Here is a 16,552-nt window from a genome sequence, read left to right as displayed (position 1 = left end):
AATCACAAATCTCTCCGACATAATTCTATCCCCCGTCGAAACACAAGTCCTGGAAAAGGGTCTTGGTTTCGTGCCTACGCCAGATTAGATAAGTTCAGACTACATTGTGAACTGGCAGACTTCTTTAGAAAGCTTAAACTGAAGGCCTATTTTGAGGGTAAGGAACCCAATGAACCACAAGAAAACTCAGGAGATACTGTCTTAATGCTAAAATCATCCTTTACCCCTCCCCCTTACTCAGTGCCTGCTGAAATCACAGCCTTTGAGCAGGCAGTCACACACGAAATCGAGTCCTTTGAAGAGCCCATAACATTCAAAAACCTAAGTTCCCTGGAATTCCAGGCTCTTCAAGGGCTTCAAGCCAATACTGCAATCACTATCAAACCAGCGGACAAAGGCGGGGGCATAGTCATCCAAAACACAGTGGATTATGATAAAGTATGTAAAAATCTCCTGGATGACAGGAAAAACTACACTCCTTTACCCACAGACCCTACACCTGAATTGAGGGCCCGGATTGTTAATTTGGTGAAAGAGGCAGAAGAAAATGACCATATTACAAAACACGAAGCGGAGTTCCTGACGGCGGGCGACAATGTGATACCCTACTTCTACACGTTGCCGAAAACGCCCAAAAATCAAACACCACCCCCTGGACGGCCGATCGTGTCAGGTATCGGGTCTTTACTCGAGCCTCTGTCACGCTTCTGTGACCACTTCCTAAAACCTATAATTCAACAGACTTCAACCTACCTGAAGGATACTAAAAGCCTGCTACAACTTCTACAGGAAATGACCATTGATGATGACTCTACCATACTCGTGACCCTGGACATAGAGAGCCTTTACACACAAGCATTCCCCAGGACGATACTATCAGGGTGCGGCTTTAGACGGAATCAATTGGGAATACCAGACACCTAAGGAGTTCATTTTGGAGTGTGCCACTTTGGCGCTCAAACATAACTCTTTGAATATAAAGGCAACCTATTCCTCCAATCAACTGGAACTTCGATGGGCAGCACCTTTGCCCCTAGTGTGGCAGAGTTGTACGTCCATGATTTTGAACGTAAATTCATTTTATCCACTAACAACCCATTTACCTCTTCCATAGGATTTTGGAAGAGGTACATTGACGACGTTCTCCTCATCTGGAGAGGACTGGAAAACATTCTCCACGACTTCCTCCGTTGGATCAGCACTTTGGATATTAATTTGAAGTTCACCCACACTTGTAACAAACAGGAGGTGGTTTTCCTCGACGTTTGAATTTCCAAAACAAATAGTAGCCTCACCACCAAAACCCACTATAAACCCACGGCAAAAAACAACCTGCTTGATTTCTCGAGTTTCCACCCAGACCCCTGAGGGAAAACCTGCCATATGGGCAGTACCTGCGGGTCAGAAGGAACTGTAGCAACATAGAAGACTTTCGGAGACAATCAACGGATTTGACCACAAAACTAAAAGATCGGGGTTACTTAGACAAAGTTCTGAACAAAAGCTACAAACAAGCACGAAACCAACCAAGGGAGGCCCTTTTAGAAGACATACCTAGGGGGAGCCTAATGTGATTCCCCTCACATGTGTCACTACCTATAGCAGTGCATCCAACATGGTGAAGCAAGCCATCCACAAACACTGGAGGATAATCACCAGTAGCAACAGGTCATGGGAAAAGCCTCTGTTTTCTTTTAAAAAGGGACGGAGTCTAAGGGACACTCTGGCACATACACGCCCCAGAGATAAACCTGTCAAAGAGACCCCATCCATTACGGACACATGGGGGCTACCATAAGTTGTGGGCCATTTTTCCTGCGCCAATTGTAGCGTATGCCATTTAACTTCAAACACTAAGGTCCTCAATCTCGAACCAGGCAAAACCTGGACCCAACGAGCCCTCACCAACTGCAACTCCAGTAATGTGATATACCTGATCACATGTCCCTGTGGTTTGCGGTATGTGGGGATGACCACACGCAAGGTAAAACAAAGGTTGTGTGAACACAGAAGCAACATTAGATGTGGGAGGGCAACAACTAAAATGAGTGAACACTTCCTACGTCACAATCATACAACAAACGACCTGCATTGGACTATTATCGAACAGGTTAGATTAGGTAAAAATACCCAACAGACACTGTTCGAAAAAGAACAAAGGTGGGTCTATCGTCTGGACACACATACACAGGGACTCAATGACAACATTCCCTGGGGCACAGTGTTAGGACAAACGTTTTCCAGCACTTCATTATTGTGACCCTCAGCTTTACATATGACCTGTTTCCCCTACAGATTAGGACCTGCCTCTTGACTCTCTGCTAATAACCCTACATGCCTCGGACTCCCAGTCTCTATCCGTACAAAGAGATACAATGTCCACTTCACCATGCACTTTAACACTGAAAAAGAAATCCCCTGACCACCTGGGGTGTTCGACCGACTCTGGTCCTCTTTCCCCGCCATTTGCACTGACAGCCTCTCTTCTTTTACTGAACCTTGATAACAGTAATAAACAATTGATCCCGTGTTTTAACTGGCAGTATTCTCACTTGTAACCGCCTCACATGGTTTCCAAACCAGCGGCTATTTGTATGCTGAGAACTGTCCCTTGTCGGTTTTACATTATGGATCAATAAAGTTCTTTCCGACAACATAGACCAACACTCCCGCAGTCTAGTTGTTACTCGGCCTCATGCCAGACAGGAAGTACCGCCCGACTCATTGATTGGCCACAACCTGGTACACGCCCCGAATTAGGCAGGGTTTTGCACATAATCGTAGGGACGCGCAAAGACACGACCACAGCCTCGCCAGGGTGGCGTCCTGCGATCCTGCATACTTCGCTATAAAACCGTCATGAACTCAGAACAAGCCATCGACGGGGTCCAGTTTACGAGGCTTGCTGCAGGTACCAAGCGGGTGCCTGGCATTGAAGGCGTGAGTGAACATACCGCATCTACTGCAGATAAGTAATTTGTGTGTTACAGGGGTACCATACTGACTCCCCGGTCTACCTTTCCCTTCCCTCTCTCCTTTTTTTCAGGGTTTGCCAACTTACCACCACCCCACTCCCGAGACCCGTGGTGTGATAAACTTTTATACCGCATGTGAGATATATATAAATATGTATATTTTTTGTAGTGTGTTGTTGTAGTGTGTTTTGAAGTACAGTGAGGAGGACATCTGCCAAATCACTCTGGCTTAACCCTATTTCAATCGAAAAATGTTGACTACATCTTTCATTGATACCGCGAAACGCCCTAGTAGGCGTGCAGGTGTAATAGCGGTATACTTAAGGTACCTACCATATTGAAGCTGGCTATGTCACTAACTGTGATTATAAGTGCACGATACTACTCACTATAGTACACCTTGGCCCTTCGAGCCACATCGTAAGTGCACTCAGAAGACCACGAGAGCATGCGAACCTGACTACAAATGCGCAATATGACGATTAATTGTGTGTCCCTTTTTTGTGTGTTTGTGTTTTATGTTTCCTCTCTTGACACAGGTGCAATTCGGTTTCTCCAAGAAAGAAACCCCTGAATTATAGCATTGCAATTTTTCAATTTTGTCTTTTTCACATTGACGTGCTCTGGTTAGGGTGGGCCTTAGCGCGCCCATACCGCCGAGGTATCCCCTTTCTTGTGGTCCTGAAGAATGCCTGGTAAATAGCACCACTCAGGCATAAACATGTCGACCCTACACCATGGGATATAACTGAACAATCTATCCAGTTTTCCATCCCACACCTTGTTTTTAGTGTGTCTGATTGGCCAACTAATAAATAATTTTTGGACACAATTTTGACACTTGTAATCATCAGTTTCACATTTTCACTCAATCACAAAAAACCAGCTCCGCAGTAATTCTGGTGTTGAAGCACACCGGGGAGGCACTCGGCCTCTCCTATTGGGCTCCAATGATGAAGCATGTCACCAACTAGCTTGGTGAGTGAGGGCTTTCTAAAGAATCTAGTAAGATTCTTCTTGCATGCTCTTCTCACAAGAAGGCACACTCTTTTGTTGTTTAAGCTACCTTAATTGGGGGACCAAGAGTACTCCTTTATACTCTTCCCTCTCTCTCCTGTTGATAACTAGTGCATGGCACAGGTAGCAATGATTTTTCAGCATATCTCGGGGCGGTACTGCCGTGCACATTCACTTTTGTGGAGGCAGCGGAACCTGCTCTTCAGGATTCCAAATGTCCGCACCACCACATTCCGCGTAGACTTATGGGCAGCATTGTATCTCCTCTCACTTGGGGTAGATGGGTTGAGGAATGGGGTGAGTATGAATGCACGCACTGCATATGCGCTGTCACCTAAATGAGAAAGGAAAAAAACATCCAAGGTGTACAACAGAGTGTGTCACATGCATTTACCTAGCAGGTATCCTTCTCCAAATTCACCCGCAGCCAGACGTGTATAGATTCCACTGTGCCTGAAGATGTAGGAGTCATGCGTGCTTCCTGGGAATTTTGCTACAATATCAGTTAAGATGTGTGACACATCACAGATGACTTGGACGTTGATTGAATGATATGATTTTCTGTTCCGATATATGTACTCAGTAGCAGAGGGCAGGTAGATTGCAATATGTGTCCCATCAATGCACCCAATGACATGTGGGAATTGGGCCATCTGATAGAAATCCATCTTGGTCCTATGCAGTTCCATTTGCGTGGTGGGAAACCGGATGTAATGGTGCATTCGTTGAAGCATGGCATCTAGGAAGGTGTTGAAGAAGCGTGCCAGGCAACTTTGTGAGACACCTCCAGCTACAGCTATCACCCCCTGATAACTACCTGATGCAAGTAGGTGCAGGGAACACAGGACCTGCACAAGTGGTGGAATTGCGTGCGCCCTGTGTGTCTGTTGCTCCAGGATTGGATGCAGGTCACGTATCAGGTCCAGGATGGTAGTGGAATGAAGCCTGTACCTCTAATGTATTTCTTCTTCTGTGAGTTGGAAAAGGGTGATGCGCGCTCTGTATATGCGTTCCTGTCGCCTCCTCATCCTCTGTGCTGCTGCTTGCATTCGCATCCTCCTTGCAATGACATACAGGGCTGCCATTGTGTTGAAAATGATGCAATCTGGGGCTGTTTTTATGCAGTGCACCTGGTTACCACCAGCTTTGAGTTGGTGGTAATTTGCGAGTCGCAAATAGCGATTTCTGTTGAAATGGCTATTTGTGAGTTTTCATACATTTCTTTGCGTTTTTTTGCGATTTCGCAATTTGCATGGCACAATTTGGGACTCGGTGGGTCAAAATCGCAAATTAAGGAATCGCTAAATGACTTCTCTTGTTTTTAGCGATTCCTTATTTTACGCTTGGATTTTTTCCTCTCTACATTGCACAGGGCTATTCTTCGGTCACAGATGTAGAAATTCTGCGAATTTCTGCGTTTGTGATCGGTATTTCACTTCCTACATCTGGCCCTTACTGTTCTAAATGTGAATTTCATTTTGAACAAGTTTAAGACTTGAAGTATATGTCCTTTATACAGAACAAATAAGGCGTTCAGCCCTTGTGACACAACATTTAGACAAAAAGAATGTGAAATACTTGGTACAGTCCAGGTTCAGGCCAGAAAATGACAGAGGTCAGCATCTCTAATATTTTGTACTATTCCTAAGAAAATCAAGAGGGCAGGCGGGAGCTTCGTGGACCTCAGGAGGCGAATGCACCGCGAGGCGTTGTCAAATGCCGATTAAATACCAGAAGTGGTGCGTGTGAGCAGCCACTAGAGTACTGACCGGAGAAGGGAGCATGCGCACGGTGCTACAGGGTTAAGCGTTGTACATTGTGACCAGACAAGTCTGGACCCGTGTGAATAACCAGGGTCATACAATTAAAAAGATGTTTATTGAGGAAGAAAGATTTTGGGGAACAATTATTCATACGAATATCACATTTGACAAAGCCTTGCGGTGCATTCGCCTCCCGAGGTCCACGGAGCTCCCGCCCGACCTCCTGGATTTCTTAAAACGCGGTTGATTAACTCAAAAGTAAGTCCAGTTTTGCCGCAACTATTCACACAATGCCACCCACTTCGGTCACCACTACAAATGGCGACCCATATTTTAATTTCTTTCAGACCAGACGTTCCAGAGCTTCATTCCTCCATTAATCACAGAGGGCTACCGTTACCTTATAATTATCCCCTTGGCCTAAATTCCACAAGAAAAGTATGTTCTTTCCCCTTATTTACTTTCGAGCAAAGCGTCCATTTTCGATGATGTTAATTTTTTTTTTTTTATTTAGATAAAAAATTCTAGCAGTTCATCTCAAGGGACGCGCTCTTTCTAGGCGCCTAACTCAGCTTGCTGGTGCCTCAAACAACTTTTTGGCTTGCTCGAGTAAGTCGTTCTCTGTCTTGTTCCGCTGTTTCTGCAATTAATTAAGTACTGTCAACCCTTACTTGGGAGCCTCTACTTGAACTGCCCCTTAAGGGCTTATGAGGCTCGCTCAACTGCCAGTTTGGAATCAGGCCTGAGTTCTTTGACACAGGATTAATCACCACTATAACCGGCAACTCTCCCCCTGCCCCTAGTGATCTAACCAATTCTTAGGCACCTTGACAATTGCTGGGAGCTTTATATCTTAAAATTTTCCTTGTGATTCTCTTGATTCAGTTCTTCCTTGCCGCCCCCCCCCCCCCATCTTCTAGGCAAGCGCAAATTGTACAATATTAATTATAAACCCATTCTGTATAAATAATTAACACTGCAAGTATGTAGTGTTCCGGGATAAGACTCTGTCCTTCTTTATTCTTTCTTTATAGATATCAATGTTCAACACATGTCCTGATGAAGATGTCAATTTCTTGAGATCGAAACGCCGTCGACCATAATACAACCAAAATCCTTGTTTATTATATAAAAAGTGCCCATAAGAAGTTTCTTCTTGTTTTCAATTCGATGTATGTTTTTAAGTTTTTCTCACCCACAACAGCACGCCTTTTCACTTACTTGTGAGCACTGGGTCTAAAATACTCTTTAAAAATTGAAATAAAATAATATTGTGAAATGAATAAATTAATTGCTTGAAAATGTTTTTATGTGTCCCATCTCATACTTGCCTATGATAAACTGCCTACAGTTGTAGGATATGGGACTTACTGTCCTTTCTCCTTTTTAAAATAAATATCGCTATTGTCATCTATTGGCCTTAAATGAACTACTGTTTCCCAAAACTATCTAGAACCCCAGGTTGGGGTCCTCTTGTTATGTAATATATATCAGCAAGGACCAAGACACTCTTTTGTTTTCTTATTCTAAGAAAAAATACAAATAGAGTCTGTCCTTTCTGGGGCATAGATATACTTGTTGTCACCCCTAGCGAGGAAATGGGTGTTGTTTGGATTTTTTATGCGACTAAGAAAAATATTCAAATAGTGTTCAGGGCTCCCCGAATGACAGACATATGAGTCTATACTACATGGAGGGGTCATGCACTTATTGGATTTATTTCTGAACTGAAGAAAAACCCAAACAGCTTCTGGGTTACAAGCAGGAGTGCAGACATGTGTGTATGTATGTGTGTATGTATGTTTGGGTGTGTTGATTTTTTCTGAGGCTAAGAAAAAATCTCTTCAGCACTAATGTCACAGGAGACCATACACATACGCAGATCTGCAGCCCAGCGAGGAGCCCAGATGTTATTTGGATTTTTTCTTCTTCGGAGCCTGGGGTTGTCCTGTACAAAGGGAAACCTACCAACCCCTGACATTTCTAATTTCTAGACCCCAGGACCAGTCCTGGGTGGTATAACTTGTGTGGCTACAACCACTTTTTCATACCCAGAATGCCATGCACAGGTCAAACATTAGTTAAAAAAACTAATTTCCTCACATTTCAGTGACGGAATTTGTGAAGAACAGCAAAACTCCAATAACCCAGTGTTCTCACTACTAATAAAAACAGGAGTGTAGGTGGGCCTATTGTAACTGACAGAGGCAAAAATATACGACCATGTGAATTCAATATAGTGTCAATGTGATATTCAGATGGTCAAAAATGTGGCTTATTGTTTTCCCACGCAATAGGCTCACCAACTTGGTATACTATTTGTATCAGGAGATGAGTAGGAACATTGGATGGTAGGACCTTTGCTATTTGCCTGAAGTTCTGGAGTTTTCTGGCAAAGAAAAAGGAAGATTTTTGTTAGATATCCTTTACCATTTACAGGGAATTCTGAGTAATAAATGCATTGTGATTTATGCAAGCCACATCACTGTGGATTGTATTTTACTTACAGTTTTCAGAAATGTCTCAGGTTGGTAGATTTTCATGGGAACGAGTGGGCACTGTGCTCCAATTCCTCTGACTACCCCCATTTCATCTCCTCATCAAAAATATTCCCTTGAGTCAAGTGTGTGGATCTCTGCTCAAATCCATGCAAACCAACCTATGACTGATAAACCCACACTAAGAAACCATGGGCTTCAAAGAGTTGGATCACGCCATGAGAGGATAGATTTCTGTGTAAAGAAGACTGAAGGAAGCTACCATTTGTGGAGGGAAGAAATATAGACAATCTGACAAGTATTTTGTTCAATGCATTATCCCGGTCAGCCAATCAGGGTGAGGAGTCAGGCGTCCAACGACAAAAGCTATGTGATGGACAAATGTTAAATATATAGTTTGCGCTATGTATTCATACAGCCCGTGGGTCAAATCTGTGACTAGTACTCAAAACCGCCTTTTGCATCTGCTTTCCAACTTTACAAAATTCACTGCACCCAGTTTATAGCCTGTGATCACCCATAACCCATTGAAAACCCATACATTTATGGTTCCCTCTTGCTCAGAAGACTCTGAACAAATCTGGTGTTCAAGCCTTGGCAGAGATATGTACCTGCATGAGGGACACTGGGGTGATTACCGTGTTTTCAGAAAAAATGCTACAAATCTCGCAGCGTCATGTTCAGTATGATCTTGAGGCCAACCAGTCAGGGTGAAGGAGATCTGGCAATAAGAAACAGAAAGCTTGAGATGTGCAAAGGTTGAATGTTTCTTTAAGCCCATTGGTGATATCTGACCAAAAGAGAGGTACTCAAAACCGAGATTTCGCTGGCAGCTGCTTTCCAAACTGCTAAAATGCAGTAAACCGGTTTATTGCATGTAGGCACCCTGAATCATATCATTAGAAACCGATACATGTATGGTACCCCTATGCATAGGAGACTCAGTGGAAGAAAGTTGAGGGTCAAGCCTTGGAAGGATATGTTCCACCCCAGAGGAGACTTAAAGGAATTAACATAATTTGTAAAAATAAATCGCTAATAATGTGGTGACAAACGTCATATTCAGGGTGTTCTACTGCCCAGCCAGCCAGGGCAAGGAAGGTGTGGTTTATACCTATAGATTCCTTCGTTCATACAACATTAGAAAACATATAATTATACTTTCAATATAGCCCTGAGATTGGTATAAGCAATCAAATGATCAGTATATCATAAACAGTGATTCTGCCGCAATTTTGCGATCAAAATTATGTTACATAATTGACTGTACAGATTACATTCCTAGGAAAACCAACATATAATTGGTGTTGCCGGAATCCACACATTCAGGGCAATATTTCCTTGATTAGTGTTCCAGCACTTATGTTTTTTTCCATTTAGGAATGCAACAAAATATTGAACAAATGTGTTAAAAAAAGAGAATATCTCCACATTTGTCAATATAGCTTCAGGCTGCAATGAGATGTTGATGTGGTTTTTGCACCAATACATTGCCCTGAATGTGCTGAAAGAAACATAGGGTGTACATGGATGTAGAAAGACACCTGAGAGGTACATGTGCTTGAACTACCAAATGTAGAATTTTGAAAATTAAACTCCAGTAAATAGGTCTGCAAACAAACGAGCAACGAAAGGGTTAACCAAAAAAACAACAATGTTTACTCTTTTTCTTTGGCATTTCGAACGCACTAAGCCACTTGTGTGCTATGGAATTAGAGCTGAAAGGACATTCAAACCAAAAGAATAGTTCATAAACTATAATCATTGGTGAATAATATTTAAGAAATAGTTCCATGCCTTCACTATTTCACAAAAACACTCCTAACAATGGCTGACCTAAGGTTCAGCACATCAATCCCTATCTGCAAACATTAAGAATAATGTGCATCCACTTCGGAACCCACCGCCGTTGAGCTCCACTGGAATCCAGAAAAAGCCAATTCTTAGAAGATGGAAGATGCACCAGGAATGGAGTCAAAACCATATGAATGAGTCCATCAATTTTCTTTATTAGTCATAGCAGTAAAAAATGGGCATCAGCCAACGCGTTTTGTTCCTTTGAAGGAACTTCATCAGGGCTTCAAATATCTGGATGTTCTATTTACCAACACACGGCAAATGTGGTTTAAGTGCTGGGAAATAAAACATCCAGATTACAAGGCTGGATCTGATACGTTTTGACCCTTATTGTGGGAATCTTTTCCAAGTTGCTACTTGTTGATCTCATCTACAAAAAAAAAAAATGTTTAACATTCTAATTGATATTTGAAGCCCTGATGAAGTTCCTTCAAAGGAACGAAATGCATTGGCTGATTCCCATGTTTTACTGCAATGACTTATAAAGAAAGTTGATGGACTCATTCATATGGTTTTGACTCCATTCTTGGTGAACGTTCCAACTTCTAAGACTTCACTATTTCTTTGTTTGACTGCACTCTGATAGGTAGGAAGTGCTCTGGATTTCCCATCTTTGTGTAAGGGAGTGATGGGTATGTATTGTATTGTGTATCCCACAGCTTTAAAATAACGAAAAACACCACATTCAGCCAAATCTGCTCAAATCTTAATTGAGAAATATATAACTTATACATACCCAAATGCAACATATTTTCTGTCCATGTAGGGAGTGGCCTGCAGCGTAATATAAAACTGTGAGCCATTTGTGTGAGACCCCTTGTTGGCCATTCCCAGAATACCCCTCTTGCTGTGTGGAACGGCAAAGTTTTCATCTGGAAAAACATTTCACCAAAAAATATTAATTCATGCGGTTGACATTGACTAAACCTAGTAATAGAACGTTTTCATATAGAGAAAATTCTGTTAAATAAAGGATTATCATTCAAATTGTAAAGACTGGACCGAACATGCAGATTTGCGTTTTGTTTTGTTTGGACGACAAACCTTCTACTTAACAAGGTAAACCTGAACAGGTGATGACCTCTCAATGGTTCTCAAGTTAGATGAAAAGGGAATGATCCATCCATGTTATCTCACGAGGGTTGAACAGGTGAAGGCCCGTCAATGTTTTCTCAAGTGGATCCCAATTCAAATGCAAATTTCATCCAACAAATAAAGATTTTTCCCTTTTTCCCCCTAAAGGAAATCTGGACATCTGTTGTCAAGTTATGTACAACCAAGATGGAGCTAAAGCTCATCTGTAATCATGATTGGATAGCCAAGATGGAGCTAAAGGTGAAGAAAGGGTTGCAGAAAGGTTATCTATGCCATATGGATTTCTGTAAATATTCAAATAGTCTGCCATAAACCCTCTCCTGAACCAGGCATTCGCCTCCTCCGCTCCAACTCTCCAGTTTAATGCAAGAACTCCTCTACTTAAAAATTAACAGATTCCCTGCAACATTTATTTGGTATTAACACACTCTGAAGAAAGACCCTAAACGCTGCCTCTAGTACAATACACTGAAAAACAAACAAAAGCAATAAACCGTTCGCTTTCATGTACCAGACTGTGGTGTCCTTTACTACAGGAAATAGATACACATTTCCACCTATTTGTTTTCATGTTAAAGATTTACAATGTATTCAATTTACAAATGGTCTCAATCACCCTAACAGTTAGTACCTTTTAAACTTGCCATTGACATTTTGTTGGCTACATCACAAATTGAAGGCACTGTCGTTTAATCATAACTCATCAAGATTTCTATATTTTAGAAGTTGGAGGAACATTCTCCTTTTCAATGCTGATTCCTATATTAAAATGTACACGAAGCTGGCAAGAAATAATAGCGCCACAGCTGTCCAAACTGTTACAGACCATCCCCAAACCTCTGAAATCTTACTTTTACATTGGGTTTGAAAGGGTTGCCCCTTCTGGATTTTATCATAATGTCAAGTAGCAATAGAATAAAAATGAAGAGTGTGACCATCATTATAAAACTGCTCTCACACTGGTACGCTGCAGTGTTAAATCTGGTATAACAGTACCGCACTCTCACCTTTAATGACAATGGGCATTTCCAGCTTACTGAAAGGACAAGTTGAAGGACCGGGCGTTGAAAAAAGTAGTCTTCTGTAGCACCAAAGTTCATGACGAACAACATTTCTATAGTGCTGTACTCAGACCCCCTTACTGTAGTCTATTACAGCAGAGAAAGGCATGGCTAAACCTATGGCGCGTAGGAAACAGAAACCAAGCAGGCATCACCCTTCATCAGCCAGGCTAGCTTGAATCCAGGGAGGACTTGGCTTGCTAGTTTGGGCTGGACTGTTCCCATAATGAACAGGGTCAAGACTGATTTGCATATGGCTGGGTCCAAACTGGGGTGGTGTGGTGAGCAAAAGAATGATGGATTAAACCCAGATCCTTGTGACTGGGGTGAATGTTTGCATTGTCCAGCATTCCGTCCATCAATTGTTTCTTTTGCATATATCGCCCTAAGTGGGACTGTATGCCCAGAGGTGGGTCCCGTGCTCATTACACCAATGGATTCAAGCTAGCCTGGCTGATGAAGGGTGATACCCTGAAACCGGTCCCAGGATACTTGTCTCCGGTCCAGGAAAGACCTGGCTTGGCAGTTCGTGCTGGACTGTTCCCATAATGAACAGGGTCAAGACTGATTTGCATATGGCTGGGTCCAAACTGGGGTGGTGTGGTGAGCAAAATAATGATGGATTAAACCCAGATCCTTGTGACTGGGGTGAATGTTTGCATTGTCCAACATTCCGTCCATCAATTTTTTCTTTTGCATATATCGCCCTAAGTGGGACTGTATGCCCAGAGGTGGGTCCCGTGCTCATTACACCAATGGATTCAAGCTAGCCTGGCTGATGAAGGGTGATACCCTGAAACCGGTCCCAGGATACTTGTCTCCGGTCCAGGAAAGACCTGGCTTGGCAGTTCGTGCTGGACTGTTCCCATAATGAACAGGGTCATGACTGATTTACATATGGCTGGGTCCTAACTGAGGTGGTGTGGTAAGCAAAAGAATTATGGATTAAACCCAGATCCTTCTGACTGGGGGTGAATGTTTGCATTGTCCAGCATTCCTTCCATCAATTGTTTCTTTTGCATATGTCGCCCTAAGTGGGAACTGTATGCCAGACGTGGGTCCCGTGCTCACTACACCAATGGATTCAAGCTAGCCTGGGGGATGAAGGGTGATGCCCTGAGACCGGTCCCAGGATGCTTGTTTGCGTTCCAGGGAGGACCTGGCTTGGCAGTTCGGGCTGGACTGTTTCCATAAGGACCAGGGTCAATAATGATTTGCATATGGCTGGGTCCAAACTGTGGTGGTGTGGTGAGCAAAATAATGATGACTTTAACCCAGATCCTTGTGACTGGGGGTGAATGTTTGCATTGTCCAGCATTCCAGTCATCAATTGTTTCTTTTGCATATGTCGCCATAAGTGGGAAGGGTATGCCCAGATCTGAGTCCCGTGCTCACTACACCACTGGATTCAAGCAAGCCTGGCCAGGGAGGACCTGGCTTGGCAGTTCGGACTGGACTGTTCCCATAAGGAACAGAGTCAAGACTGATTTGCATATTGCTGGGTCCAAACTAGGGTGGTGTGGTGAGCAAAAGAATGACGGATCAAACCCATATCCTTGTGACTGGGGGTGAATGTTTGCATTGTCCAGCATTCCGTACATCAATTGTTTCTTTTGCATATGGTAGCTAGAATGGTTATGGAAGCTGTCATCTAACAAGTGTGCTGCTGCCCCAAAAGTTGGGGAAACAATGGATGAAAGCACAAAAAGACTACAATGTATTGAAAACATTTGTCATTTCCATTATTCAAGAAAAGGCAGGTATCTGTACATATTGTTCCCCCCTTTTCCCATCCACTTGGCTGCTCCATGGTACACATTAGCAGAAGTTGGGAAATGCACGACATGCGCTGGGAGGGGACATCAGCATGGCGTCACAGCAGCTTATATCTCAGTCAGAAGGTGAGGTGCTGGCATGCAATATGGTCATGTAATGAAGCAGTATAAGGGTGTAGGCGCGATGCTGCAGGCGTCATATTGGCCATATATGGGCAGAAGTGTACAGTGCCAGGAACCCGCAAAGAGAGTGGGTTTTTAGAAGGAGGTTACATAAGTTTACCATTCCAAAAATGTGGGTGCTGTGACTCAAATGAGGGTGAGAAAGAAAAGTTTGGTGCACTCATGCTGATAGTTACTAGAACACAGCATGCATTCAAATTTGAAAGAAGCAGGTACATTTCCACTGCTGGTGCGGTACACGGGTATCAGTTTGAAACCCTAATTTTGGGATTAATCAAGTACGAGGGTATACAATGGCTTAGTCAACCCTATATGTAAGGCACATTTGCACCTAGTGCACAATGGATTAAATCAGACATAACCAGGGTTACGAAGAGCATTCGTTTTGCATTCCCGTTTGGGTACATTTCTGGCCGGCGTGGTACTCCTAAACAGGAGGAGGCCAGCTGGCAGAGAGAATGGTATGGTGTTGGCCACAAACAATAACTTGTTAACAAATGCACGGTTGGCCTGGGAGGCGAACTCTGATATGTTTTCCAGCGTATTCTAAATCAGTGACTGGGCGGTGATGGGTAAGGCACAACCGGGCAACACCTAACTAGTATGCCTGTATTAGCTCAGTGCACCATAGGAATTTCCCCCTGAACTGTGGTTAAAGTAGAGAGCAGTTGTTTCAATTCTGAGCAGGCCATTGATCATGCCTACGGATGGGTAAATAAAGCTGTTGTTAAAACAGAACAGTAGTTCCCATTTTAAGTGGAGGCCAGCAAACTTGCCTACGATGGGGTAAATAAGCCATGCACAAGCCCACCAAGCAGAAGGGCTTGATTCATCTTTAATTCAAAATCAAATAAAATAAGAAGGGCTTGGTTTATAATGCGTGGTCTCTTGAGTGAATACCCGACTAGGTTTCCCCGGTAGGGACGGAGTACACCTGCAGAGGTGGATGGGAATTGTCCAACTAGAAGGACTGGGAACCTTCAGAGGTAGAAGGAAAGTGTCCAGCTCGAAGGACTGGTAATCACACGTTGCAGGAGGTTATGAAGCCTGCCATGGTGGGGTGGAGGGCCCTGGATATGACGGCGGCCACATCCAGGGCTGTGGTGGACTTACAGGGCGATCCTGAGGCTAATTGGTATGAGGGGTACCCTTTTAAGAGCACACTAAGGGTGCATTATGCCAAAATCCCAGGATTCTTTACGGCAGGACCCTGGTTGAGAACGATGGCGCCCCATTAGTCCCTCAGGCGGTTGTAAGCCTGAGCAACCGGGGGCTTGCCTGGGTAGGCTCCGCCCCTAAAAAGGAGTGAGTAAAAGGTATGGACTGGTGGTCCATGATATGTAAGGGGTATAACCCCCACAAAATGGTAGCACTGATTGGATTGGCCACGGTGCAGTTGGCCCATCAGGTGGGCAGGCCAGCTTAGGTGAGTCACCGCTGCCTGCCTTTGGATCGCCCGTAAGTTAACCCACCAAGTTAGCATACTCCTTGTATGTAATAATCCTGCAGCAAACTTTTCCCAACTAAAACTTGTGTGGACTGTATTATTTTGGGCAGCGTGACTATTTACTGCTAAGCGGGGGGTTGCAGATATCGGTACTATGCGGCTGCCTGCAGCACACGCAGTAAGCCCCTTAAGAGCAAGGCCCCCTAGAGTCGTTTCAGGCACCCCCCGCACCTTGTCTCGGGGACCCCCTCCTCTGGGAGTCCTCCCTCTCGGGTGTGGTGCCTCCTCTGGTTCATTTCCAACGCGCTGGGCTGGGGACAGCTATTTATACCTGCCCCCACCCACTGGCCACCCTCTTTGTCCCCCGCTGGACACAAAGTCACCCTCCTAACCGCTTACCCTGTGTGCCAGCGTGAGGGCTTGCTAATTTATTGAATGTATAAATGTATTCATTTGTGTTGAAGGCGGAGTTATAGGGCGATCCTGAGGCTAATTGGTACGAGGGATACCCTTTCAGGAGCACAATAAGGGTGCCAAATACCAAAATCCCAGCAGTCTTTACGGCAGGACCCTGGTTGAGAACGATGGCGGCCAGCTAGTCCCTCGGGCGGTTGTAAGCCTGAGCAACAGGGGGCTTGCCTGGTCACGCTCCACCCCTAAAAAGCTGTGAGTAAAAGGTATGGACTGGTGGTCCATGATATGTAAGAGGTATACCCCCCACAAAATGGTAGCACCGATTGGATTGGCCTTGGTGCAGTTGCCTCATCAGGTGGGCAGGGCAGCTTAGGTGAGTCACGCTGCCAGCCCTTGGATGGCCCGTAAGTTAACCCTCCAAGTTGGCATACTCCTTGAATGTAATAAACCTGCAGCAAACTTTTCCC

At 44.0% G+C, this 16,552-nt stretch overlaps 1 protein-coding gene across 3 annotated transcripts in view; it reads right to left on the bottom strand.

Annotated features, from left to right (window-relative positions):
- Positions 1-16,552, bottom strand: part of PPIL6 (peptidylprolyl isomerase like 6) — a 171,850-nt gene that overhangs the window by 17,707 nt on the left and 137,591 nt on the right. For all 3 annotated transcript variants that reach the window (XM_085611192.1, XM_085611191.1, XM_085611193.1), the window contains exon 7: positions 10,847-10,982. In XM_085611192.1, coding sequence (XP_085467318.1) covers positions 10,847-10,982 — 136 coding nt within the window. The remainder of the gene's footprint in view (positions 1-10,846; positions 10,983-16,552) is intronic.

Source organism: Triturus cristatus, chromosome 6, assembly GCF_964204655.1.
Source record: "Triturus cristatus chromosome 6, aTriCri1.1, whole genome shotgun sequence".
In the NCBI taxonomy this organism is placed as follows: Eukaryota; Metazoa; Chordata; class Amphibia; order Caudata; family Salamandridae; genus Triturus; species Triturus cristatus.
This window is presented reverse-complemented; position numbering and strand designations above follow the sequence as displayed.